This window comes from Eublepharis macularius, chromosome 6 (assembly GCF_028583425.1).
Source record: "Eublepharis macularius isolate TG4126 chromosome 6, MPM_Emac_v1.0, whole genome shotgun sequence".
Lineage (NCBI taxonomy): Eukaryota > Metazoa > Chordata > Lepidosauria > Squamata > Eublepharidae > Eublepharis > Eublepharis macularius.
This window is the reverse complement of record NC_072795.1, coordinates 12,154,780-12,181,718: the sequence shown is the minus strand read 5'-3', so window position 1 is coordinate 12,181,718 and position 26,939 is coordinate 12,154,780. Positions and strand designations below refer to the sequence as shown.

The 26,939-nt window shown below is 47.6% G+C and overlaps 1 protein-coding gene across 3 annotated transcripts in view; it reads right to left on the bottom strand.

Moving 5' to 3' along the window:
* Positions 1 to 26,939, bottom strand: part of LOC129332384 (uncharacterized) — a 49,558-nt gene that overhangs the window by 3,804 nt on the left and 18,815 nt on the right. Inside the window, exons 9-14 of one of the 3 annotated variants that reach the window (XM_054983468.1) lie at positions 26,067 to 26,196; positions 23,401 to 23,523; positions 15,504 to 15,634; positions 12,359 to 12,504; positions 9,299 to 9,350; positions 4,575 to 7,139 (exon numbers count right to left, since the gene is read on the bottom strand). In XM_054983468.1, coding sequence (XP_054839443.1) covers positions 12,415 to 12,504; positions 15,504 to 15,634; positions 23,401 to 23,523; positions 26,067 to 26,196 — 474 coding nt within the window. In that variant the 3' untranslated portion in view covers positions 4,575 to 7,139; positions 9,299 to 9,350; positions 12,359 to 12,414. Of the gene's footprint in view, positions 1 to 4,574; positions 7,140 to 9,298; positions 9,351 to 12,358; positions 12,505 to 15,503; positions 15,635 to 23,400; positions 23,524 to 26,066; positions 26,197 to 26,939 lie in introns of those variants that run through there. The other 2 variants (XM_054983467.1, XM_054983469.1) reach the window with 2 other exon arrangements.

Below are 26,939 nucleotides of genomic sequence, written 5' to 3'. Positions count from 1 at the left end.
GTGACGAGTGCAGAGCTGAGTGTCTTCAGAACCCTCATTTATTCTTTTAGCAAGGCAAGTTACACTTTTGGATAAGCTGGCGAACATGTGAGTGGAAGCGCTGCAGTATATAGAGCTGAATAAGATTTTGTGGCTCTTTGATTCTCCCTACGACCCATAGATTATGCAAATTAAGTCACAATGCAATTTTCCCCTCTGTCTGCAGAATTTATGCAAACAAGAAATCAGGAGTGCCACGCCAATCACATAAGAATGAAAATAGGCAAAGGCCAATGATGCAAGCGAAGAAGTAAAAATTCCCTACATGTTGCTCTAGAAAGCTTCTTCAAGGGCTTCTTTGGGAGACTATGTTTTTTTACAGCAAGCATGTCAAACCACTACTACTGTTTTTGCATTCTTTCTGTAAGAAAATGGAAAGACTCGCCACTTTGCATAGTAGTGAGTGGCTGGACTGCAAATCAGCACTCTGATGGTTCGACTCTCGCTACTGCCATCTCAGCAGGTGGCCTTGGGCAAGCCACTCCTCTCAGCCTCATCTGTATTGTGGGGATAATAACAACACTGACTTTGTCCACTAGTAGGGCACTAATCTTTCTAGAGGAATGGTATATAAATGCCATTATTATTAGTTTTGAGAGCTGTTGTAGTATCGGGGTTAAATGATTGAGCTGCAAATCACCACTCTGCTGGTTCGACTCCCATTCCTGCCATGAGCTCAGCAGGTGGCCTTGCGTAATCCTCTCAGCCCCAGATCCCCAGCTGTACTGTGGGGATAATCATAACACTGACTTTGTTCGCTATTTAGAGAGGGCACTAATCTGTCCAGAAGGGCAGTATATAAGCACACTATTTTATTATCATCATCATCATCATCCAATACATTATATTGTCAATATCATTATTTAGGAGTTGGAATCTCTGCTTTCCTATTCATCCAGTCAGGGGTCATTTCGTAGAAAAAGCTGCAGGAACTTATTAGTATAACTCATTAGCATATCCCACGGCACTTGACCAGACCAAAATGGCTGGGATTTGGCTGCTGCCAGAGGGGAGAGTGTTCCCCCACCTGGCAGTGGCCCAATCAGGGCCATTTTGGCCTCAATCAAGGCCAAAAGGGGCCCAAAACAGCAGAAAATGGCTGCCCTCTGTCTGGAGATCAGAGGGCAGGGCCACCGGCCATGTGACCATTTTCACGAGGTGCCGGAACTCCGTTCCACCACATTCCAGCTGAAAAAAAGCCCTGGTCTTGTATAGGACTGCCATGTTAACCTTGAATTTAGAGTGGTCTATAGACTTTACAAGGAATCTTGCCACCATCTCTCCTGAAATCTCTTTCTCGCCACCTGTCCCCATCTGAAATTCCTACCTGGGTGGAAGGATTTTCCATGCACAAAGTGTGTCCTGTTTGAAAGTATCTGAATACCACCCATCACCCCAGAAGTTGTTTTCTTCTGCCCCAAAAGGTTGGACAAAACCAAGGGGTTGAAATTAAATCAAAAGAGTTTTTGGCTAAACATTAGGAAGAACTGTCTTGGGAGGTGGTGGACTCCTTATTTGGAGGTTTTTAAGCAGAGGCTAGACAGCCATCTATCAGGAATGCTGATCATTTGATTAAGAATTTAGGGAAATCATGAAAGGGAGGGCAGTAAGGGTTACATCAGTGCTTGATTCTCACGGCCATTTTTTATATGCCCGGGGTAAAGCCGATTGCCACTGTTGGGGGAACTACTGGAATGGCATTCCGGTGCATTCCCCCTCCAAATGAGCCCTGCATCCAGTCCTCCTAGGATCACTACATGACCTGATACCCTTTCCACCCTGGTTGCAACTGTTCCTGATGCCCAAGAGACTGGCAACACGAGACCCCTTTGCAGGGACCACTGCAAATGCTTTGACTTGCCCTGTTGGGCTGAGGCCGAGCTGACGGAGGTTGCAACATTGTCGTGTACTGGAGGGAATCTGCCAATCTAGAATGGGCCTGGAACCAAACCATCCTTGCAGGCCTGACCCACTGCAAGAAGTTTGCCAAGGAACTTCCCAACTACAACGGGGAATGGAATGAGCAACTTGTTCAGAGTCCTGGACTACAACTGTGAACTCGGGAGATGCAGCTGACCTACATATTGGGCACATTGTCCTGATTTGATTTGTGCAGATTTAATTTGCTTGAACGCAACGTGCCTGGCATTTGGGACTCCAGAGGCTTCTACTTAGAGCTCATGGCAGGTTTCCTATTTCTCTCCCCCCTCACTCCCTTTCTTTCATGCACTCGCATAAACGCAACATCCCACCCTAAGAACTCCTGGTACTCTTCAGGAATAAGTTTAGTTATTTCAGATAACGGCATCTGTGGTGCCACAGTGCCCCCTGCTGGATCAGCCTCCTTATTGACATTTTCCTGGCTCTAGCACTTTACAAAAATGACTGACAAATGTGAAAGGCCACTGGAGTCCAGCATTAATCAGGACTGGGTAAGAGGCAAGCTTCTGTTGTTTTGTGTTTATTGTTTTACAGAGGGGAGCCACCTGCCACTAAACTGGAAAAAGAACATTATTTCAGTAAATGGTTTAGGGCTATGGCTTTCCGGTTATCTTCCCTTAAGTGTGGATATGTACACCTTCTCCATTTTTCCTGCATATTTTTGCTCTCTTGCACATTGCATTATTGGGACACATATCTTCAACAGAGCTGGCTACAGTTCTACTTTGCACGCACATTATTTTTCAGTTGGCCATTGTGGGCCCCATTCAAAACCGAAACAACACAGAAAGGTGCCTGCAATGGTCAACAGTGATCCCACTTGGTTCCAAGGTGCATCATGTTCCCCGTTTCAAAAAAACAGAAGCGTGCTCTGATAGGATGGGGCAGAACTGAATCATCGTTGAACATCACAAGCATTATTCACTTTAGCCATTCCACGCTCTGTAAAGGACGCTGCCACTTTTTGTGGATTCAGCACATACTCGCATTCATGTTGCCCCTTTAGAGTACTTATCTGTAGCAACAAAATATGTGATATGTTACGCAAATCCTGTTCCTGACTCACAAAAGTGCATGTGAGGGAATCAGATACGATCAGTCAACACAACCCTCCTCTGCAAAAACTGGAGCTCTTTATTCTAGCTGGGATGGGGCTGGCAATGGAAGGCACTCTGCATGCGTTCAGAGACAAGCCTTCCTCAACCCTCCCATTCCAGTGCTGTGCCACAGCCCTCCTTTTCTATCTCGCACACCTGTATCTGATAACAAACTGGCTGGTCTCTGTGCGCCTCCTGAAAGTGGGAAACTAACAGTGGCTGATTTCGCACACGTTGGATAATGCACTTTCAATGCACTTTATCAATCGTTTGAGGTGGATTTTTTGTTCCGCACACAAAAAAATCCGTTCCAAATGATGTATAAAGAGGATTGGAAGTGCATTATCCAACGTGTGCGGAATCAGCCAGTGCAATCCTAAACGGAGTTACTCCAGTCTAAGCCCATTAATTTTAACGGGCTTAGACTGGAGTAACTCTCCTTAGAATTTCACAATTAGACACCCTGGACAAGCTGGTGTTATGTGTTATGGACAGATAACACCATCTGTTACGGACTCCCAAATATTTGTTAAATAGCCTGCGCCTGGACTATTTGAATGACTTTTTAATTACTGATTTGATGGTTTTGTGATTTTTTAATGTATTTTATGAATGTTGTTAGCCACCCTGAGCCCATTTGCGGGGACGACAGGGTACAAATCAAATCAAATCAATAAATAATCTAGATTTCCAGGGGACTCCCCTGACGTGCACAAAAAGACAACTTTGTGAATTAAACCAAACCTAAAATAAGGACTAGATTGGTCCAGCTGATGGAAAAGGCTGAGCGCGGCTGACCGCAGCTGAGTCAGTTACAATGAAACTGGGGAGGGGGGGAATCAGCCCACTCGAATTCCTGGAAGCTCACAGATTGCAGAGGGGGATATTTCCAAACTGTTCCTTCCCCATGCTTCTCCCCCCAACTTGTGTATAAATCTACTACCAGACATTAGAATCTACTCGGTTAGATGCGTCATCTACCAAATCTTATCCTTTCTCCTTTCTCTAAGGAGAGCATACTTGAACCACCTCCCTGCAAATGTATATCACAATACAGTCATTAGACTAAGAGGCAAACTACATGATATGATCGGCACGCAACCAAGCAGGTGTCAAAAATCCCACCTTCATGTGTCTTGCAGTCCTGGTATGGTCACGCGTCCTTGACTGGGCATGCATCCATAGACCCCCTGTTCGATGTGCGGCTGCTGCAGCAAGTGCACGGTTGGGAGGAATGGTTCAAGCATGCGCGAACTGGGATGCAATTAGCAACTCCTGGCATAGCGCGGAGGAAACCCATGCACGCGCAGACACGGGGTCTGCCACAGTCTGGCAGTGCAGGCAAGTGTGCAAAAGAAACACGCAGCGACACGTGTAAGTCCATTCACGTGCCATTCACGTGCCATTTGTCTCGTGTAGTTTGCCTCTGAGAGAGACCACAAAACTATTTTGGTTTTTGTAGCCCAGGTAGTTTTTCAGAGTCAACCTCCAAACAACTTCAGTAGGACAAGTGAATTTATTGTGGTCGTCCAGACATCAAACCCTACTGGAGAAACGAACCCTCTTCTCCCAACATATAACAGAAAATACAGGGGGGAGTGAGTGAGAGGGAGTATCCTTTGGAATGGAATCCTGTTCAGATCTCTTAGAAGATCCAGTTCATACACAGAGGCAATGGTATGGGCTCCCCTGGAACCCGCTTCCCCATGGAGGAATCTGCTGCTGAATTGTGGATTTGGGGCTAGTTCGGTTATTTGTGTTGGAACTGTAAAAACTGCCCAAACTGCACAAGCCTATTTTAGGCCGGATGCCAGTAGCCCCTGGAATTGGCCATTCCATGCAAAATTGCCTCTTCCTTTGAGGATGTGATGTTAGTTCACTGGGAGGGCGTGGCTTGGGGAGGGAACATCAGAACAGATAAATGTCTGGGCAGAATGGATGGAGTAGCCCCTCCCCTCAGTCTTCTATCCGCTTGCAGCCTCCGAAGGCTGCTTTTCATTTCTCAAAAAGGGGAGGGGAAGGAAAGAATTGCATTACTGAGCATCACAGGTCATTCAGCCCCAGTCCAGGCAGGTGGGGGCCGATGGCTCACTGAACACTTCCAGTGGTCCAGTTTATGCCAATAGATGTATTTTCACAATCAAATGCCACCCCAGAACTCACAAACGGATCAAGCACATGACCAAGGCCAATGGAGCTGTCAAGGGAGTAGATCCTCCAGCGGTTTCCCACTGACAGATGTCGAACAGTAGCAAGGAAGCTGCCTTTTCTACTGGAGAAGCAGCAATTTTCCTCCCTCGATTCCTTCACCCAGGCAGGCTTACTTCCATCTCGGAACTAGGGCAGAAAACCAAAGAGGCTCTAAAGGAGGAAATCGGGACAGAAGCAGCCAGCTGGGGAAGGGTTTGAGGCTCCCTGCCGCTTCTCTGCACGTGCCAGCTGCTGGCTGGTGGCCTTCAGGCAACAGCTCCATCCTCAGACGCAGGCCTGGCCCCTGCATGGGGAGCTCAGACTTGCGCTAGTAGCAACAGCACTGATTTCCCAGCTTTCCTTGGGCCAAGCTCCTATTTACTCACAGCAATTGCTTCTCCAGTTATAGATTTCAAGCAAAACCCGTGCCACTATTTGGATTTCCAGCCTTAGCCGTAAGCTGCTCTGTACATTGCTAAGGAGACTGCCTTCTATCTACTGCATATCCTCAGCATGATTTAGAGCAAGAGGCCTTCGAGAGATCGTCCGAGACCATCGCACATCCCCAAACACCTTCTGCCTCAGCATCCCAAGGCCAGCTCCCCATACGGGCAAATCTGACACTGGCCAAGACCCTAAGTTGGCAAAAGGCCCCCCGACCCCCAAACATGACCTGTTTTGTGCAGCTCAGAAAGGGCCGAAGGCAGAACCTTTTAGCTGGTGCTGTGAGAGGACACCAGGTCCTAAGCGGGTCTCAAAAATGCCTGCAGATGTTGCCGCACAGCTGTCTGGTTTCGGCAGCTCGGCGGAAAGAGGTCGCGGGGCTGGCGGCAGCAGCCGTTCCCACATATATGGGCAAGCACCGGGCTTGATTTGGGATCTAGGATATAAATATTTGGGGAGGGGGACAAACTCACATTCCCTGTTCTGAAATAGTTCTTACCCAGCTTGAATACTCTGGGAAGGAGGGCAGGTTAAAATTCAAAACAACTAAAGCCAGCATGTATGATCAGCATTCCCTCTGTATGCCAGGCCAGACTCGGAGTACGCCAAGGCAGCTCCTCTGGGCCGATGGATTTCATTGACACGGGCCAATAATCCGCTTTCAGAGAGGAATTCATTAATGCTACAGAACATGAGACTTGACAGTCAAAAGTACAATTTCTCTGTTCTGATGCAACATACTTGAAATACTAAATGGGGAGAGATCTGGTCTTCAACCTACACATGGATTTTCTCAGTGACGGGCTCCATGGAGCCACCCTTGCCTTCCTACTTCTTCCCCCTTGCCTGATTCCAACAGGAGCCATAAGGAACTCGGCTGGGGCAAGAGAGAGACCTCAAGCAGGCTAACCCCCTTCTCAGTTCAATTAGCACCCATCTCATTTAACGCCCTCGAAGCTCCGCCAGGTTTCTGTTCTGCAGAGGGGCACATGTACACACGCTACCGTAAGAAATTGTGACAGCACGCACTGCAGCTGCCACTGCAACTAAATCAAAGAGAACGGGACAGGGGAAGAGGAGCAACGGGTGTAGAGGGAAGGGGGTCCTCTACAGCCTTGAGGCTGCTATGCCCAACCCCCAATCCAGAGAAGGCAGCTTGCCAGGCACCAGAGTGGCCAAAAAGAAGGGCACTGACAGAGGCGTGAAAGGGAAAGGCGTTCCTCGTGGGGCAGTATTGAACCCAGTCCGGAACCGTGGTGGCAACCAGGCGGGCACCAAAGGGGGCATCCAGACACGGAAAGGGAACAGAAAAAGGTCCAGCCAGCAGCTGCGTTGGGCACTGCTCTTTGGAAGGAGGCAAGCTCTCTCCTGCTTCTCATCCCACAAGGACAGCAGCAATGTGATACCAGAATCCGGCCAGGAGGGCACCTGCACGAAGAAGAAAGAAGTGGGAGAGAATCAGGCAAGGCTTCTGAGATGCCCAAGATTCTTGTCTTGCTCAAGGCAAGGAGATCTGCACACCAGACATTCGTCCCCCAGACATCTGCATTACTTTTAACTGGATAGATCAAGATGGGTAGCCTTGTTAGTCTGTCTGTAGCAGAAAAAAAAGAGCAAGAGTCCAGTAGCACCTCTAAGACTAACAAAATTTGTGGTAGGGTATGAGCTTTCGTGAGTCACAGCTCACTTCTTCACATACCAGATCTGAAGAAGTTACCTGTGGCTCACGAAATCTTACACCCTACCACAAATTTTGTTAGTCTTAGAGGTGCTACTGGACTCCTGCTCTTTTCTATTTCAACTGGATTTGTGCGCAAGTGGAATGTCCCTAGAGCAGATGCAAGGTATCTACTTCATAGTAATCGTTGACAATGCGCAAGGACATGATGCCCTAACTGTTTAGCAAATCAGAGACACACAAGGCGGGAGAATGGGGGTCATCAGTCTGTACTGGTTTGAATCAGACCCTTGGTCAAGGTCAGTACTGTCTACTCAGACAGGCAGTGGCTCAACAGGTAGAGATGTCTCTCATCATCTCCTGCCTGGTCCTTTTAACTGGAGATGCCAAGGACTGAATCTAGGACTTTGTGCACGCTAAGTAGATGCTCTTCTATTGAGCTACAGCCCCGCCTTTCCCACAAGAGATTTATAGTTTGGTGTAGTGGTTAAGAGCGGCAGGACTCTAATCTGGAGAGCCAGGTTTGATTCCCCACTCTTCCACTTGAAACCAGCTGGGTGACCTTGGATTAGTCACAGCTCTCTCAGAGCTCTCTCAGACCCACCCACCTCGCAGGGTGTTTACTGTTGTGGGGGTAATAATAACACACTTTGTAAACCGTTCTGAGTGGGTGTTTTGTCCTGAAGGGCAATATATAAATGGAATATTATTATTATGTTGTTATTGCTATATAGTAAGTTCAGTCCCCACTCAGACATGAAGTTCACTGGGGTAACTAGGGCCAGTTACCTGGCCTCTCCCCACAGGGGTGTGGTGAGGATAAAAAGCAGGAAGAGAATATCATCTACACAGCCCGGAGCGCTTGAGCGAAAAGGCAGGATAAAAATGTGTTACATGAAGAGCCAAGATGGAGCCCGCTGCCACATTTGATGGCCCTTTTGCTCCGTTTTCTGGACCTAGGTTGGGTAACTTTGCACAAGTCAGCTTTGGTAAGCACAAGATCAAAAGGGATCTTGCCAAGTCCTAGATCACACACATCCTCCATCACCGGAGGATGTTTGGTGCAGCGGTTAAGAACAGCAGGACTCTAATCTGGAGAACCGGGTTTGATTCCCCACTTCTCCACTTGAAGCCAGTTGGGTGGCCTTGGGCAAGTCACAGCTCTCTCAGGGCTCTCTCAGCCCCACCCACCTCACAGGGTAATTATTGCTTTGGGGATAATAACAACATACTTTGTAAACCGCACTGAGTGGGCATTAAGTTATCCTGAAGGACGGAATATAAATTGAATGTTGTTGCTGTATAATAATAATAATAATAATAATAATAATAATAATAATAATAATAATAATAAAGTCCACCGCTGTTGATAAGAGCCTCAGAATGTGAGAAATGGACTTTGCAAAAGTCGAGAATTATGAAACCAGGGAACGGGACAAAGGACACAATGGCTAGGGCCACCAGTCCACCCGTTGGAAAGAAGCCGGTTGATCTTTAAAGTGTGCGGGCCAAGCTTCTCAGCCAAATTCCACTCGCCTGGGGCCGCTCATCAGAATTCTTCCCCGGTAACCTCTAGTAGCAGATCTCAAAACGGCTTTAAGCCATGAAAGCATTTTCAATTTCAAAGACTTAATGATTTTCACTGCGGGTTTGACTGAGGCCTGGGAGCTTTTGAATGGTAAGGACGTCGTGTTTGTTCCCGTTTCCTTGTACACGGAGAAGATGTTTTCACATCGCTATAACGGCTTGCTTTGATACTCCCCGGCCAAGTTGTATGCGGTGGGATTGTGTGTTCTGTTTGGGGGGAAAAGATCTTTAGAAGGGAAAGAGAATCAAGGCAAAGCGAGAGAACTAGAGTTATGATGGAACGCCTTGGAAAAAAGCCCTCCACCAGCAACAGCGTACCCACCGATATTTGCTCGGATGCCTGGATTACAGCTAATCACTGATACCCTTGCCAGCTGAAAAACAAGCAAATTCAAGCTAAATGGGTGCCCTACATAATCCATAAAGAGCGTAATCCATAAAGAGCATTCTGACGCATTCAAACATGATCACCGCTGTAGAGAAATGCCCTCCACGCAAGAATCCACCCTATGTTTCAATTATCGTCACAGCTCTCTGTCCAGGGCCGTTTCCACACTACTTACCTTCATCCGGAACGCTGCGGAACATCGTGAATAAAACGCAGAAGACAGCGTCTTCTCACACGAGTTTTGCACGATATCGCGCAAGATGACACTATCTTCTGCGGGTTTTTGGAGACGTTCCACAGCATTCTGGATGAAGGTAAGTAGTGTGGAAATGGCCCAAGTATTGACGACTCAGCGGCAAACTAGCAGTTGGCAGAAAGGAGGAGGACTGAAAAAGAAAGCCGTCAAGCTCCCAGCAGAGAGTTATCAAATTGTTAAGTTATTTGGCGGAAGCCGAACAAAACCTACTAATTCACACTCCCTGATGCCATGTCACACCCAAATGGGATAAAGGCTGCCGAGAGCCCAAGCGCTGTAAAGTAAATGCTTCCTTTGGGGGCAGGAAGATCCACATGACCCCCAGGTGAGATGGACTCTTCAGGGCAGATGAGAAATATTCAGGACATGAGGAAGGAGCTCTCTTTTACTTCCATTTTGAGCAGCTCTCTGGATGGGTAAATGCCAGGGCTCATTTTGAAGGGGAATGCGCAGGAACGCAGTTCCTGTAGTTCTCCAAAGAGGTCACATGTCAAGTGGCCCCGCCCACCTGAGTTTTGGCCATTTTGGGCCCGTTTTGGCCAGGATTGGTCCCCAAATGGCCAGGATCGGGCCTCTGACGGGAGGTGGATCACTCTCCTGCTCAGCAGCGGCCTGATCCTGACCATTTTGGGCCCCTTTTCAGCCATTTTCAGCCCTTTTTTGCCATTTTGGGCCCAATTTAGGCCCTGAATGGCCAGGATTGGGTCCAAAACAGCCAGGATAGGTGATGTCAGGGGGTGTGGCATATGCAAATCAGTCATACTAATGACACTTCTGGTGATGTCAAGGGGTGTGGCATATGCTAATGAGTTCCTGCAGCTCTTTTTCTGTGAAATGACCCCTGGTAAACGCCATGCTTATATCTAGGGACTCCCTCTTGTCCATGCTCAAGGGGCAACAGGGAGAAGACTCAGGCATAGGGTTACCAGTCCCCTGGTGAGGGTAGGGGTCCTCCACTCCCCGCCTCTGCTCCCCAACTCTCCCCTAGCTGGCAAAGGGGACAGGAAAGGGAAGAGGCCTAGAAACTCTGTAGCTCACTCCTGAGCTCTCCGGAGCACTTCCTTTAGCACTGAGAATAATGTCGTTACCGGCACAACGTGCAAGAGACAGATTGCTCGCAGGGCTGATTTGATAAAAAGCGGCCTTCAATCTAGGTGTTTAGGGCTGATTATTATTAAATCAGCCCCAGGCAACACCTGTCACTTTTGCATCATGCTGGGAATGACATTATTCCCAGCGAGATGAAGACATACTCCAGAGCGTGCACACACAAGCAAGGTAAGCCCCCTTGATACACTCCCCAAACTTTCAAGCACGGGGGACTTGGCTACCCTACGAGTCAAGCACTAGAATTAAGGCGATGGTGATCTTTGAACTGCTGCAGCTTCAGGTAAAGCTTGCTTGTCCTATTTCAACAGCACTAGGATAAAAACTAAATATAAAGAAAAGGGTACTGCATGTTTTCTTCCTTTTCTTTGTTCCCTTGCTCAGCCTGAAATAACTGACCAGAACATGCATAGTCTTTTTATCCATTTATTAAAATGTTCTTATATTTTGAACCCTCCAAGTCTGATTGCTGGAAACACATCACCCCTATTCAGAATCTCTATTGGCGAGACAAAGTACACGAGGATGCTCAAGTGAAGGGAGACGCAATGTTAGCCAGAAATTGTAGACTAAAAAGACAGGCTCTATAGTGTAAAAAGACAGGCTTGGAAGGCTCTGTCATTTTCATCTTTCTAGCGCTTGCACGGCAAAGATTGCTCCTCAGAGGGTTTATTTCCTCTTCGCCTCCCTGAAGGCTCTGTCAATTTTCCCTCCCCTTTGGGGAGGTGAAGAGAAAATAAACAAACCCTCTGAGCAGAGATCTTTGCCATGCCGGCTCTAGAGAGGTGAAAATGACAGTGTCTTCAGATCTGTCTTTTTACACTACAATTTCCCTGCTAAAATTGCGACTCCCTTCACTTGAGCATTCTTGGGCACTTCACCTCGTTTAGAAACTCTCAAGGCCAAGCTACACGTGACGAATGACACTTGAACGGCAAGTGTATTTCTCCCTGTTCACTTGCCCTCCACTCAATCCGCTTGCCGTTCAAGTGTCATTCGTCACGTGTAGCTTGGCCCTCAGTCTCACTAGCTGAAGTGTGGTAACAGGGAGTTGCAATAAAAAGCCCCCCGTCTTAACTTGTGGAGCAAAGCTGGCAGCCGCAACAATGACACTGAGCCATTAAACAGCAACGCAGATACAAAGTGCTAGACATGCAGCTCTGTTTAGCAGGAGATATTCTCAGAGTCATTGGCAGCAGTGGCAGGGATACCCATTTGTTTGTGGTGCCTCTGGGGAGTGAAGGGAAGGGGCAGCGGCGTCAAGAAGGGACGGACGAGGGGTTTTTCCAACCTCCCAGCCAAAAGGAATGGGAGCGTGCAAGTCCATTTCTTTACAATCACAATTAAGATTTATTGAGGGCAGGAAAAAGAGCTGGGCAAGACATATTAGTTGATATTTGCACACTGAAGAGCATGTTGTCTGCTGTCCCGCAAGGAGATACCGACAAGAAGACACTGCACCTCTGTGTGAAATGGTTCAAGAACCAAAAATTCTGGACCGCCTGGCCTGGCTCTCAAAAACCTGAGGCAGACCCAATTCCTCTAACCGACAACCTGGTCGCCAGCTGTTCCGTGGCTTGCTGGGTAACTGGAATTTCAAACCCCCCACATGACGTGGTCATTGCACTCACCTGGGCAGGCGCCAGCTTTTCCATCCCTTCCAATGCACCTCCGATCAAGATGACTGTCATGAGCTGTCTTCATCCCGCTCTGTTTCTGATGACACGTAGCCGCCAGCTGGCTCGACCAGGTAAGGGTAGGAAAGCCCCACCATAATCTGTAGAAGCGAAGGAGAATGAGCACCACAGAGAAAGCCAGGATTCAGCCCCAGGACCTATTTTCGGCATCAAGGCATAGAGTTATGATGGAATGCCTTCCCAGAAGTCCCACATGTGGCCACATCCCTCAGGAGTTCTCAAATCCCACACTTTCTGGTAAGCCCTTCATTGGAATCCTTCACACTCCTGCCCACTGAAAAGAATCCTAAGCACATTTCGCTGAACGGAACGGACATTTTCCCAGCCTCCTTTTAATTCTAGCTGGATCTCCTTCCTTTGCTGCCTCAACCAATGTCAAATTGTACGCATGGATTGGAGAGAGAGCTCTTGCGGACAATTGACAATTCTGTATCTATAAGGCATGAGGAATCTCCAGACGTACGAAGCCGCCGTACGCTGAGAGAGACCTTTGCTGCTCTCTCAAGTTCTGTCTCGTTTACTCAGACAGGAAGCCGTTCTCCATAGTCTCAGGCACAGGTCTTTCTAATGAGTGTCAAAATCAACAAATCAAAGTTATATTCAATAGCACATTCATTCATGAAAATTGTTTACAAGCATATACATTATCATACATATCATAAATTTGAATACATCTGTACCACCATTCAACTAAAGTTCAGACCGTGTGAATTCTTAGGGCGAAGATACAAGTGACGAATGACACTTGAACGGCAAGTGTATTTCTCTGTGTTCACTTGCGCTTCACTCAATCCACTTGCCGTTCAAGTGTCATTCGTCACTTGTAGCTTGGCCCTTAGTCCATGTGTCAATTTTCCATGTAGATAATTTTGATCTCGCAGTGCATCAAAATAAAGTTATTCACCCTTAAATGTGTAGTTCATCTTTCTTCCAATTTTTTTTTCTCCAGTGCACTGCAAGACACTAAACTCCCCACGTGCTTGAAGGGGTCGTGTGGAAAATTGTCTTTCCAGAAAAAATCCAATTGCTTGCGGGTAGACGCCTTACACACTTCTTTGCTCGTAAATGAGAAGAACACATGGGAGAGGGGGCCTGGCCGGTCTCCCCTCCCTCTGCCCAACAAGCTGCTTGCAAGAGTTTTCACACCGTTTTCTCAGGGGCATTTATGTCTCGTTCTTCTATCTATAAACCCAACGGCAAATCACAAAATCTCAGGTGCTTATCTCAGTGCACTCACATGCGGTTCTTTTTTGGAAGAAAGATGAACTACACATTTAAGGGTGAATAACTTTATTTTGATGCACTGCGAGATCAAAATTATCTACATGGAAAATTGACACATGGACTAAGAATTCACACGGTCTGAAACTTAGTTGAATGGTGGTACAGATGTATTCAAATTTATGATATGTAAGATAATGTATATGCTTGTAAACAATTTTCATGAATGAATGTACTATTGAATATAACTCTGATTTGTTGATTTTGACCCAGGGGTTTGTATTGTAACTCTTTGGCTATTCCTTGGGCTTTGCCTGTTCTAACCCCCTCTTTTTGACAGGTCTTTCTAATGACAACTGAGAGCCAAAACACACGTTAAGAAATACCTAGGTTCAGCACGTGTTCTCTTACCTCAAGGTTTGCCGGGATCTGTAGGCGTCCTGGAAGCTTAAAGTTTAGCATTTACAGAGCAGCAGGGAGGGAAATACAGGCGCCTGTATTTCCCTTCCCCTTTCTGCTGCTCTGTAAATGCTAAACTTGTTCTCTTACCTCAAAGTTTGCTTGGATCTGTAGGCATCCTGGAAGCTTAAAGTCTAGCATTTACAGAGCAGCAGGAAGGGGAAGAGAAATACAGGCGCCTGTATTTCCCTCCCTGCTGCTCTGTAAATGCTAAACTTTAAGCTTCCAGGACGCCTACAGATCCCGGCAAACCTTGAGGTAAGAGAACACGTGCTGAACCTAGGTATTTCTTAACGTGTGTTTTGGCTCTGAGAGCCAAGCTGCAAGAGACGAATTACACGAGCAGGAGCACGTGAAGGGAGTCGCAATGTTAGCCGGGAAGCTGAGTTTTAAAAGAGATCGGAAGGCTTTGTCAGTTTCCCCTCTCTACAGAGCCAGGGAGATGGCTGCCCAGAGGGTTTAATTTCCTCTTCTCCTCTTAGAAGGGGAGGTGAAACTGACAGAGCTTTCGGGAGGCGAAGAGGAAATTAACAAACCCTCTGAGTAGGGATCTCCCTGGCTCTGTAGCAAGGGGACATTGAAAAAGCCTTCCGATCTCTTTTAAAACTCCTGGCTAACATTGCAACTCCCTTCACATGCTCCTCCTCGTGTAATTCGTCTCTTGTAGCTTAACTCTGAGACGCCTTCCCCCTCTGTCAAACCCCTTTACCCACAGTCCCGATGAGGGATCCCTTTCCCGTCTTGTCACTATCCAGTCTTCCAAGTGCATGCCACTTCCCCTAGATGATTTTCCTAGACTAACCACACAGAAAGAGACATCTTTGGTAAACTCTCAAGTAACAGGATGCTAGGTAGCAGTGGATCACTAGCACTGTATTTCAGAACCCCCTTGAGTAAACTGCTTGCTGTTTCATGGCTGAGCATTGCCCGTGCAAGAACCGCCTCTGCATTTCGAATCGTTTTGAACTTGCCTTTACCCCTAACATTTCCTGTCTTTCTCCACTTCTATTCTAGATCAATAAAGATTGAATTGGTTAAGCGTCTCTTCTATTTATTTATTATTTATTCATTCGATTTTGCTCTTCATCTCCTTTTGGAGGACTATTAAACCTCAGCAGCAGAGACTGTAACTTAAGAGATCCCTTGATCCAAGAATGGGGACACCTACATATCTATGCCCCAAGATGATTCTCCTTTCTGATAACAGTGCAGATGCAACCTGAGTGTGAAAAGATGAAGCCACACTGGACGTGAGCAGGAGATGTAAGCCATGCGTGTCCTGCTATCCTTCCAAGCCTTTTTCTCCTTCTGCAAAAGATTTTCTGGCTCTACCAACTCACAATCTACGGGTGGAGGGGGAAGAGAAACGGAAAATCCCCAGCCTCCTCCAAGAACTCACCATCAACAGGCTCAGCAGCCCCATCATGGCTCCAAGCATGATATAAAGGTTCTCTGTCAAGCCGCCAGCCCACAGCGGCCCCAGGATGGTTGCAACTCCTCCTACAGACCGGCGGAGCCCCTGACTCAACCCTACGAGGGCAGAGACGCAAAAGCGTTAGAGGGATGCTTGATCTCCCGTGTGTAGGTCAGGTTTCTCCACTGTGTTGGCCTCTCAACCCCCGCGGAGCAGCATTTGTGCAGGGAATTTTTGTCCAGGATAGCATTTTAACCACCAGCAGCCCTCCACATCCCTGAAATGCAGCAGACCTGACAGAGGTGGTCTTGCGGAGTCTGCTTCCTGTACAAACTCGCCCGCACATCCTGATCTAAGAAGCCAAGTGAGGACACGGCATCCCTGTGATGTTCCAGATGCAAATCCTATTGCGTATTTAAAATTTGATAATTTATTGAGGCATTTGGAATTGTAAGAAAAGAACTCTGATGAAGATTGATTTGAAACGGAAATGGAGCTGGCAATTCATCTGTAAAAGGAGTTGTGAACTGGATTTCTTATTGCTGTAAGAAGAGTTGTGCACTAGAATTGTTACTGCCTTGGCGCTCTCCCCTTGGGAAGATATATATGTGGTTTTCCCCACATTTGATAAGTAGGAGTAGGAGGAGTACCTTTGTATCAATCAATCAATCAATCAATCAATCAAAGGTTTATTACGGTCGCAAGACCAGCCAAATACCTTTGTATCTTGATGGTTTGGAACACACACACACACACACACTAGAGATGGACACGAACTGAAATACAAACCAAAGTTCGTGACAAACCAGTTCTGGTTGTGGTTCATGAACTGGCGGTTCATCAGAGCCCATTTCTGATGAACCGCCATGAACTTTAGGCTGGTTCGTTTGGTTCATTTTTTGGTTTGTCACTGCAGACTGCCTGGCGCCAATCAATCAGTTTCCTAGGCAACAGGGGATGGACTTCCTGCAGACCTTCTGCTTACCCGGAAGTGACCTTCTGCTGGCCCAGAAGTGATGATTTGCTGACCTGGATGTGGCGTTTTCACGAACCAAACGAACTGGTTCGCAAACTGGGGCAGGTTCGTGAAAATTTGTGGTTCGTGAAATGTGATGAACCACAAACCGCACAGTTTGGTTTTTTCCGGTTTGTGCCCATCTCTCTCTCTCTCTCTCTCTCTATATATATATATATATATATATATAATTCTTTGTTTTCTCACTATAAGCTCTTCATATAGATTATTCAATTTTTGCTAATAGTGCAGTTTCTGTACCCTCTGTACTTTATTCCAGATGCAAATACAACACTTAGCTCAGAAACAGATTCTAGACGTCAGACTCCTGTCTCTACTCTAGCCTCAGTCAAGGCTACTAGATAGCTGAAGATGCAAGTTGAGAACGTGCTTTATTAGAGCAGACAGACTGCCCTATTCAGCCATGAAGCATTCTGGGTAACCTTGGGGCAATCATTTATTCTCACATCTCCTACCTCACAGGATTGTTGTGATAAAGCGGGACCCACAGGCTCAGCAGAGGGCAGGATAAAAGTGATTGTAAATAAGATCTGATTTTTAAAATCATTTGGTATGAAATACAAGATAAAGGAAAGCCAGGAGCTAATACAATCTGCTGATAGCATGCTGAAGTGGAGAGCCAGATTCAAACCCCTGGTCAGACATGAACATATGGAAGGCATCAGTAAAAGCCCCTCTTTTCTTTCCGCCTCAGTTTTTCTCCCTCTCATCTGTAAAATGGGGACAGTAGTCACAGAAACCACAGTGGTTTGAAGGGATGTTTTTATAATTGGATATTAGGAGACAGAAAAGGCAATAAAATCTCAAGATCATGCTATATAAAGACAGGAGTTTTGGTACTGGGGGAATACAGCATCGTAACCATCATTTGTCTTTTAAGAAAAGCAAGTTTGTAGTCCTTAAGATTGCAGAGGATGGCTTTGAAAATAATATCTCAAGATCATGCTATATAAAGACAGGAGTTTTGGTACTGGGGGAATACAGCATCGTAACCATCATTTGTCTTTTAAGAAAAGCAAGTTTGTAGTCCTTAAGATTGCAGAGGATGGCTTTGAAAAAGTGCATGAGCCATCTCTCCTGGTATCTCAGGGTAGGCAGGAGGTGCTGTGAAGATGTTTATTGGTCAAGAGCTGAAAGTGTCAACATCTGCAAAACACGCTGCTACTTCTTCCAATCAGAGAGAGCACAACCACAGAAAAATCACTAGATTTACGAGAACGGACTATTTACGTAATTGACACAAATCACCAAATCCTGCATTTCTTCAAAGATTTTTTTTAAAAATTCAGTACAGGTAATAATCTAGAATATCTTCATTCCCTGTGGCTGCACACAATGCAGATCTCCTCCCCAAGATAAGAAAGCCTTCCTCTCATAGCAGCCAGAATGGGATGTGCGGAGGGGGATGAAGAAGAAGAAATACACAGCTTGGCTAAAAGAATCCATGCCTTTGAAAGGCCGCAGCTCTGGTCTCTGTCACTCTTGGACCAGACCACTTATCAGACGCTCATGTACTGAAGGCACGCGGAAACTCCCCACATATGGACAGTATGTTCAGAAGAAAGTTAAACTAGAACCTCCCCTCACAAACATACTAGCTCTTGCCACATGGGGAAATTTTGGATAGAGGCGCAGTCTGTCAGATAAGCAGCGTCAGAGGTAACACGCTTTTACTACTTCCGTGAGAATGCCAGCCTCAGTCCCTTCCTTCTCTGCAGTTCCTTAAAAGAAACTGGTTCAAAATGCAGCAGCTGAGCTATTGTCAGGGATTGCTTACAGGGATCGTATCACCCTAGTGCTGAGAGATCTGCACTGGTCACCCATCTGTTTGCCCTGACCTGGATAGCCCCATGTGAGCCTGGTCTCATCAGATCTCAGAAACTAAGGAGGGTCGGCCTTGGTTAGTAATTGGATGGGAGACCTCCAAGGAAGGCCAGGGCTGCTATGCAGAGGCAAGTAATGGCAAGCCACCTCTGTTAAGTCTCTTGCCTTGAAAATCCCTGCAGGGGTCGCCATATGTCAGCTATGACATGATGGCACTTTCCACTGCTGCCCTTCTGTCTTCGGGCGGAGTTCAAAATGCTGGTTCTTACTTTTAAGGGTCTAAAGGGGTTGGGGCCAGGGTAGCTGAAGGACTGTTTCCTCCCATAGGTTCCAGCCCGCCAGTTAAGATCTGCCTCTCAAACTCTGCTCTATATACTCTTGCCTTCAGAGTCAAGGTGAGTGGCAACTAGAGACAGGGCATTTTCTGTGGTGGCTCCTTACCTTCGGAATGTCTTCCTTCTTGAGGCTCACCTGGCCCCTTCCCTGTCTTTTAGGCACCAGGCTAAAACACATTTTTTTTTAACCCAGGCTTTGAATTAGGAGCTTTAACTTACCAGTTTTTTAATGGTCTGCTTCTGTTTTATGGACCCTTTTTTTGCTGTCTACGTCCAGTGGCTTGTTTTTAACACTGTGACGTGGTTTTAACTGTCGGCTGCCTCGAGCAGGACTATGAAAAGGCAGCACAGCAATATCCAAAATAAAGAGGAGGAAGAATAACCAAGCTTTGGGTAAAGACCGATCCGTAGTCCGTAGCAACAGCAAGAAGCCACCAACTGACGCTGTTGGCTTGGAACATACCTAGTAGCTGCCTAGCAGAGTTGTAGCTAGATTTTCCTGCAACCCAGGCAAATTCAATAATTTGCAGGTGTCCACACACCCCTTTGTTAGCAAAATCCACAGCTACAACCCTTGGATTTTGGGCAAGGCTCTTGCAGCTCCCCCTTGGGAACCGCAGGCTGGTGCGCCCCACATACACCCCCAGACACAGTCCTGCCACCTTATGCTAATACAGGCAGATCTGTATTGGCATTTTGGCCTCCCGAGAAGGATCGTGCCAAGATCTTTTGCCTCTCAAAAACTGCAAATACGGAGGCAGGAGATCAGGCCACAGAGCAATCCAACACCACCAGAAAAGAAAGCTCAGTGGCTCACAAGGGCAACAGCTGGCAGTAACCGGACCCCGGGGAGCACAGCCAGATCGGGAAGGGAACACTGGCCGAGAAACAGAAATCTGGGTGGAAAGAAGACACTGTTCCCTGCAGTAACCATTATTAAAATGAAGGAAAGAGAAGGAGTACAAGTGCAAGGTTCTTTGAAGGGGACCAGGGCGGAACTAGGCTGAGATGGGTTTAAACAAGACCCAGGGCTTTCTCAAAGTGGTGCGAGTTTCTGCAACTCTATTCTGCAAGAGAGTGGCTGTGGTTCAGCGGGAGACCACCAGCTTCACATGGATTCAATCCACGACTTTTCCAGTAGGAGGGATCTCCGGTCTTAGGAAAGACCTTTCTCTGCCGGAGACAGAGATGCCAGGCCCCACCTGGGGCAGGGGATCCTCTGCCCCCAACCTTCCACCCCCCTGGCCCCACTCACCTGGCCTGCGGGGGGAAAGGCACCAGGGGGAGGGAATGTGCATGCATGCTCCCACACTCCCCAGTCGCACCGGAAAATGATGGTAAATATCCCCCTGCCTCACCTCTCCAACAGCCCTTCACCCCATTTTAATCCCCAAGGGAGCCACTGCCGGTCTCAAAGGAGACAACTGCATCAGTGGCCTGACAATCTCTCAGGCAGCTTCATTACAACCTGCTCCTATGTCAACAGAGATGCAGCTAGAGATGTGAAGCCCGGGGGGAGCATTAGGGGGGCTTCCCTGTCCCCCCTCCCTAGGCCTTTCCCCCCCATTTTTCTGTTGGAAAAATTGCAAATTTGGGGGAGTACAGAACAGAACTACTAGAAATATGTTCTCATTTAGAATGAGTGAAATGCTTTTAAAGACAAGGTGGGCATGCCATAGACAGATACAACTCTTAAAGCAAAGGTGCATTTCTGCACCTAGGATTCTTAACCTCTATGAGTGGAACATGCAGGGCTTTCCGTTATCTCTCAATTGCTGCATGTCTCCTGTTGTCCTTTTGACCTGACTTTTTCCTTGACTTTTTCACCTCTCCTACATGTCAGCGTGACACATACGCACACAGATTGGGTAACAAATAGCTTATTGCCCTACCTTGCTGGAGGGGGGGCAGAAACGCCATGAAAGTTTCATGGAGACCTGAGCTCGCTCTAAGCAACAGCCACAGAAGTAACATGACAACATCTAGCTGGAACTAGGTAGCACCGGAACTAGACGTGCTAAGGTAGCACAGGGCGCATCAGCTTGCGGTTCTCTCGCAAGGGTCGGGTTTTGCTTGCCGAAAACTAAGATATTTATAACTTTAAATTCCATAAAGATGCCAAATATGGCAATTGTATATGCAAAGTTATTAATGGTGCATTTTATATTGTTAGAGCAGTCAACAATAGGTTTAATAGGACAATAGGTTTGAAACCTACACAACAGTGTAGGTTTGATAGGACAATAGAAAACAGTCCAGTAGCACCTTTAAGACTAACCAACTTTACTGTAGCATAAGCTTTCGAGAATCATCCGACAAAGAGAGCTGTGGTTCTCGAAAGCTTATACTACAGTAAAGTTGGTTAGTCTTAAAGGTGCTACTGGACTCTTTTCTATTTTGCTACTACAGACTAACACAGCTAACTCCTCTGGATCTTTGACAGGACAGTAAGTATTGCTTATAGTACAGTTCCCCCCCAAACTTATCTCTCTCCCACGGTGCCAACATTTCCAGCAATGTTGCATCTTGATATGCAACTTGTGTAGAAATCTACCACTCATGGGATTCTACTTGAATAGAGTGCTTAATGTGGTGCTGTTCAAGTACAACATGAGTGTGCAGACCATCGCGGGAGTCCATGATGAAAAGGACAGATGCTTTGTTGCGCCACGGTGAAAGAAACAGCTCCTGCTTTGACACAGAGCTCGCTGTTTAAAAGACATGGAAGTCTGTCTAGACTGCTACACAACTCTACTTGGGGGGAAGGCTAGAAAATTCCCCAACACAAAACAAGTTCAATGGCTTCCTTTGGAGGAGGGGGGGCGTGGCGGGAAGAAGTTGTCAGCCCAAACCCAGATTTTGGTAAAAATGGCTGAACTCGGGTTCAGAATTGTAAGTGTTCTCAGCCTGTAGCCTAGCTCAGATATATGGTGGCTGGGCTGAACTGTGGAGCAGTCCCTGAGTTTCCCAGAGATTCGGCCTTGGGAGGCTGTTCTCAGAAAGGCTCCATGTTCACTCCCTAGAGTTTCACACAGCTGAAACGCTAATTAACAGTTTGGCCCTGATTGGCTCTTGAGTTGCCGGGTGGGGCACTGAGTCCTGAAAAGATGGCTTCTCAGTTCACCCAGCCCCACTCTATTCTTTCGCTACTCCATTCTCCATCATGCAAGTAACCCGGAGAGAAGCTGAAAGCCACATGCTATTCATCCCCTCAGGGTGTCCCTGTGCCGAACCAGCTTAGCATGGGAGAGAGCTCACATTCTAATGGATGGGTGAGATAAGCAACAAAATGGATGCCAGGCAGAGATCCTTAGGTAGCTTGCTCTCATGTTTAAATAGATTTCTGTAGCAACAGCAGGGCTTTTTTTCAGCTGGAACACAGTGGAACAGAGTTCCGGCACCTCTTGAAAATGGTCACATGGCTGGTGGCCCCAGCCCCTGATCTCCAGACAGAGGGGAGTTTAGATTGCCCTCGGCGCCAGGGGCAGGGCCACCGGCCATGTGACCATTTTCTCCGAGGGCGACTTAAACTTTTAAAAACTCCCCCTTGTTGCAGCTAACCCAAAGTGACGTCGTTGTGCAGTCCTGAGTTCCACCACCTCTTTTCCTAGAAAAAAAGCCCTGAGCAACAGTAAATTTTTCTTAATGTCTGTTGCCTAAGAATGCTTCATGCTTTTGGCAAACACTCCTTAAGCTAAATAAACTTAACTTTTATTTAAGCGGAGTCTGGAATTCATAACTTGGGCACGGGTATACCCCAGAACAAACACAGAGCTTAGAAAGCCAAGGCCTTGGGGAAAGAGAGCGTTTTCAATCTCACAAACAAAAAGGGTGTGCGTCCCACCTGCCCGATTGCTGGAACGGCTGTGATCAGCGCCCAGAATTAAGAGGAAGGGAGGCAGCTATCCCTGCAGGGGGGAGGATATGGTATCCCCCCTCCAAGAGCGATCAATAATACTCGGAAACCCCCATTACGGTAGCAGCATGATGCAACTAGAGAAAACAGAGGCGCACTTCCTCAGAATGAGTACTCGTAGCAAATATGTGCATTCGTCTGCCCAAATATTCACATACAGCAAAACCAGGGCCGGGCTCGGATGATAAAATGGAGCACGCTGAACCACGCCCCCAGCGGTGCCAAGGACAGAGGCTACTTGGCTGTCAGGGTAGCCACAACTCCTTGCCGTTGCTGCTGGCCAAGTCGCTATGATGCTGGCAGCACTCCTAGCATTGCCAGGGCTCAGTTCAGCTTACTTCCGGCAGCCTACCAGGAACTTTCTTGCTAAGCTCAAGAGCTGATGTATGAAAGAAGAACAAGGCTGGTGGAAGACAGAGGTGAAAGAACAGACTGTACCAGATTCAGGCTGCAGGGTAGGGATACTGGTTGTAAAAGCCCCCCTTTCAAAAAGCAGCATTCCACGCCCACAAGTTGAAATGGTTTAGCCCATTCTACCCTTTCAAGAGTCATCTTTTTGCAGCTGCGTGTGTAGACCAAGTCACCATCTAGAAACTGGCATGAAGAAGGTATCCACCTCAGAAACTCGAGAACGGTGCTGGGATGTTTACCAAGAGAAGCCTCGAGACCAGGACGGCAGGAGCTGCCCAAAGCTGGTGCACACTTCAAGAAGGGGACAAAGAAATAGAGCTAACAACTGAAGCTCAGTGGCGGCACCGTGAGTGGGCTTACCTTGCGTCCTCTCTGCCGTGACCTTTGAGAAGAGCGACACCTGGGAGACAGCGACGAAGGGCAGGCCCAACACCTGCAGGAACACGCCCACCACCAGTTCCATGAGGAGGACGGCAAAGCTGCCTGTGGATGAAAAGGAGAACGAGGAAGGACCGGAAGGCAGGAAGGACCGGAAGGTGGAAAAGACCACCTTGTTCAGGGCTGCCAGGCAGGTGAAAACTCAATGCTTGAAGCAGCAATAGAAAGACCTCCGGCATGGATGGGCCATCTCAGACTGAACTTTTGTACTCTCTCATGCTCCCTCTGGCACATCTACCTCATCTTTTAAGGAACCGGCGCATTGCATTTGCTGTTAGAGAGACGTTTCATTGATTCCGGCTTCTTGGGACTTCTGTTAAACGCTGTCGTTTACGTCCCTCCCAAAGAGGCAACCTGATACCAGCTCTAACCTTCCGTACCTTTTTTATTCAAACCTGCCTGGCCTAAAGATTAGGCCTGAGACATCTCCAACTCCTTTCGCACTTATTTATTTCTTTTAAACATCTAGCCTGACCAGGGGTCATTTCATAGAAAAAGAGCTGGAGGAACTCATTAGCATAACTCATTAGCATAACTTATTAGCATATGCCACACTTCTTGCCATCTCCAGAAGTGTGTCATTGGCATAACTGATTTGCATATGCCACACCCCCCTGACATCACCTATCCTTGCTGTTTTGGACCCAATCCTCGACATTCAGGGCCGAAATTGGGCCCAAAATGGCAAAAAGGGGCTGAATATGGCTGAAAAGGGGCCCAAAATGGTCAGGATCGGGCCGCTGATGAGTGGGAGAGTGATCCACCACCCGTCAGAGCCCCGATCCAGGCAGTTTCAGCCCCAATCCAGGCCAAAACGGGCCCAAAATGGCTGAGAGTCAGGTGGGCGGGGCCACCTGACATGTGACCACTTTGGGGAACTGCCGGAACTACGTTCCTGTGCGCTCCCCCTCGAAATGAGCCCTGAGCCTGACAAAGAGTTTCCAGGGGACCTTGAAACCCTGCATATTTCCGTTGTGCTGTGCCGAGTCTCAAGATAGATTACAAGGCTTTGAGTTTGAGGTTTTTGCTTTGGATTTTTTAAAACAAACTGCGATCAAGTCAACGTGAACGTTCCATTTCTCACAGGCGGTTCAAACAGGAAAGTCACCTTCAGATACAGCAGTTCAGCGACAAACGCCCAATTATTAACCAGCCCACAGACTAGATTACAAACAATATGTGCAATGCCACAGGCTTGTGGTGAGCGACCCAGGCTAGATTTAACCTGTGGATCCTTAACCAAGGCAGCTCTCTACCCACAGAGTCTGTACTACCGTAATCTCCCAAATACTAGCATACGGTGCAGGGCTGGATGCAACTAGACAAGGTACTAAACCTGGGCCATTTCCAGATGGCTTACCTGCCTCTGGAACGTCGCGCCATGTTGCGGGGAAAACGCAAAATATCACGTTTTCTCGCGCGAGTTTTGCGCGACGTCGCACAAAACTTGCGCGAGAAAACGCGATATTTCGCGTTTCCCCCCGCAACATGGCGCAACGTTCCAGAGGCAGGTAAGCCATCTGGAAACGGCCCTGATCCGGCCTTCGCCACTTTCAAACCTTGCATTCTGCAGTGTTGTTGTGATGAGACTCAAGAGAGATTACAAGGCTTTGGGTTTGACAATTTTGCTTTGGATTTTTAAAAAAAAAAAAATTCCAAAGCCAGTTTTTTTTTTTAAATTGCAATCAAGTTAACATGAACATTCTATCTCTTTCAGGCTACTCAAACAAGAAGGTCACCCTCAGATACGGCAGTCCAATGACAAACACTCAATTATTAACCAGTCTGCAGACTAGATTATAAACAGTATGTGCAATGCAGCAGGCTTGTGATGAGCGACACAGGCCAGATTTAACCTTCGGATCCTTAGCAAGGCAGCCTACATAGTCTGTTCCGCCGTGATCTCCCACATATCAGCAGACAGAACAGGGTTGGGTGCAAATAGACAAGGCACTGAACCAGGTCTAGCCTTTGCCATTCTCAAATCTCGAAAGGTAGTAGGAAAAGAGGAAGACTCAAAATAAGATGGCGTGACTCAATAAAGGAAGCCACAGCTTCCAGTTTGCAAGACCTAAGCCAGGTTGTCAATGACAGGACGTTTTAGAGGTTGCTAATTGATAGGGTTGCCATAAGTCAGAAGCAACTTGATGGCACAGAACACATACGCAAAGAGAAAAAAGAGCTTCACCACACTTAATAAGGAATTGCAGATCAAGAGGCACCAGCTTAGATGGCCAAAGCAAATCGGTCCGCCAATGGCTATTAGCTGGCATTGCTAAACGGAACTCGCAGGTTCCTTGCTCCCATCCCAGCTCCCTGCCAGGCACCACCCATCATTCAAACAACCGGGGAACACTTGCTGCCTTGCCTTCATGCCCTCCTTGTGGCTCTTCCCAGAAGCATCCAAATGCCGGACTAGAGGGATCCAGCCAGGCAGTTCTTACGTTCTCACCATTTATTCCAAAGGGAGGGTTTCCCCAAGGACAGAACGGGCCTCGGAGGGTAGTGTCTACTAGACCCAGCAATGCATAGCAAGCGCAGCGCCAGGGCTCTGTTGGGTGGGGGACGGGCCCACGCTGCTGCGTTACCTTGGGGCCGGGTGAGGAAGAGCAGACACCAGACACAGGCCACGTTGCAGATGACCAAGCCGACCACCAAGATGACGCGATCCTTGAAGCGGACACTGAGGCAGCGGACCAGGAAGAAGCCGCAAATGACCTGAAGGACGACAACGGAAGGACTAGCTGTGCTTTGTGAATGAGCAAGGGCACGTACAGAATATATGGCGTTGCGAGTTTTGCAAAGCTGACACGTGTCGTTTGGCACGTAGTGGACACAGGTTGCAGAATTCACTTTGTCGGCAAAAAATTGTTGTCCTGAAGCAGATTCAGTTTAAAAGGTATGAATTCTACTTGCTCCTTTGAAAGCTCCCGGTAACCCTTCCCACAGGGGCTTCTCCCATTGATGGGAGGCCAGCGTAATCATCGCTGGATCCTGGGGCCAAGCAATCTGCAACACACATTTCCATGATCCTTCCCCCAATTTTGTTCTTAGTGAAGGCAACCTCAGGGTGCAACTAAAAGCAGAAGAGTTGCCACCTGAGAGGTGGGACCTGGAGTTCGCCAAGGACGACGAGTCATCTCCTCAACTCGGAGATCACCTCCCCTGGAGGAAATGGCTGCGTTGGAGGATTACCTTCGTGGAATCACATCCCCGCTGAGTGCCCTCCCCTGGCTTTGACCCCAAATCTCCAGGAATTTCCTAAGCAGGGGTTGGCAACCCTAAAGAGCAGGTAGGAAGGACTCACTCGTCCTTTCCTTTCCCACAGTCTGCTCAAAATCCCGCTATCCACGCCCAAGTCCCCCACCTCCCGAAAGCAGGGGACGAGATATAGAGTGACAATGAAGCTGGGTGTCACGAGTCACCCATGACCAATGCCCTCTAGCTCTGATCCAGCGGGT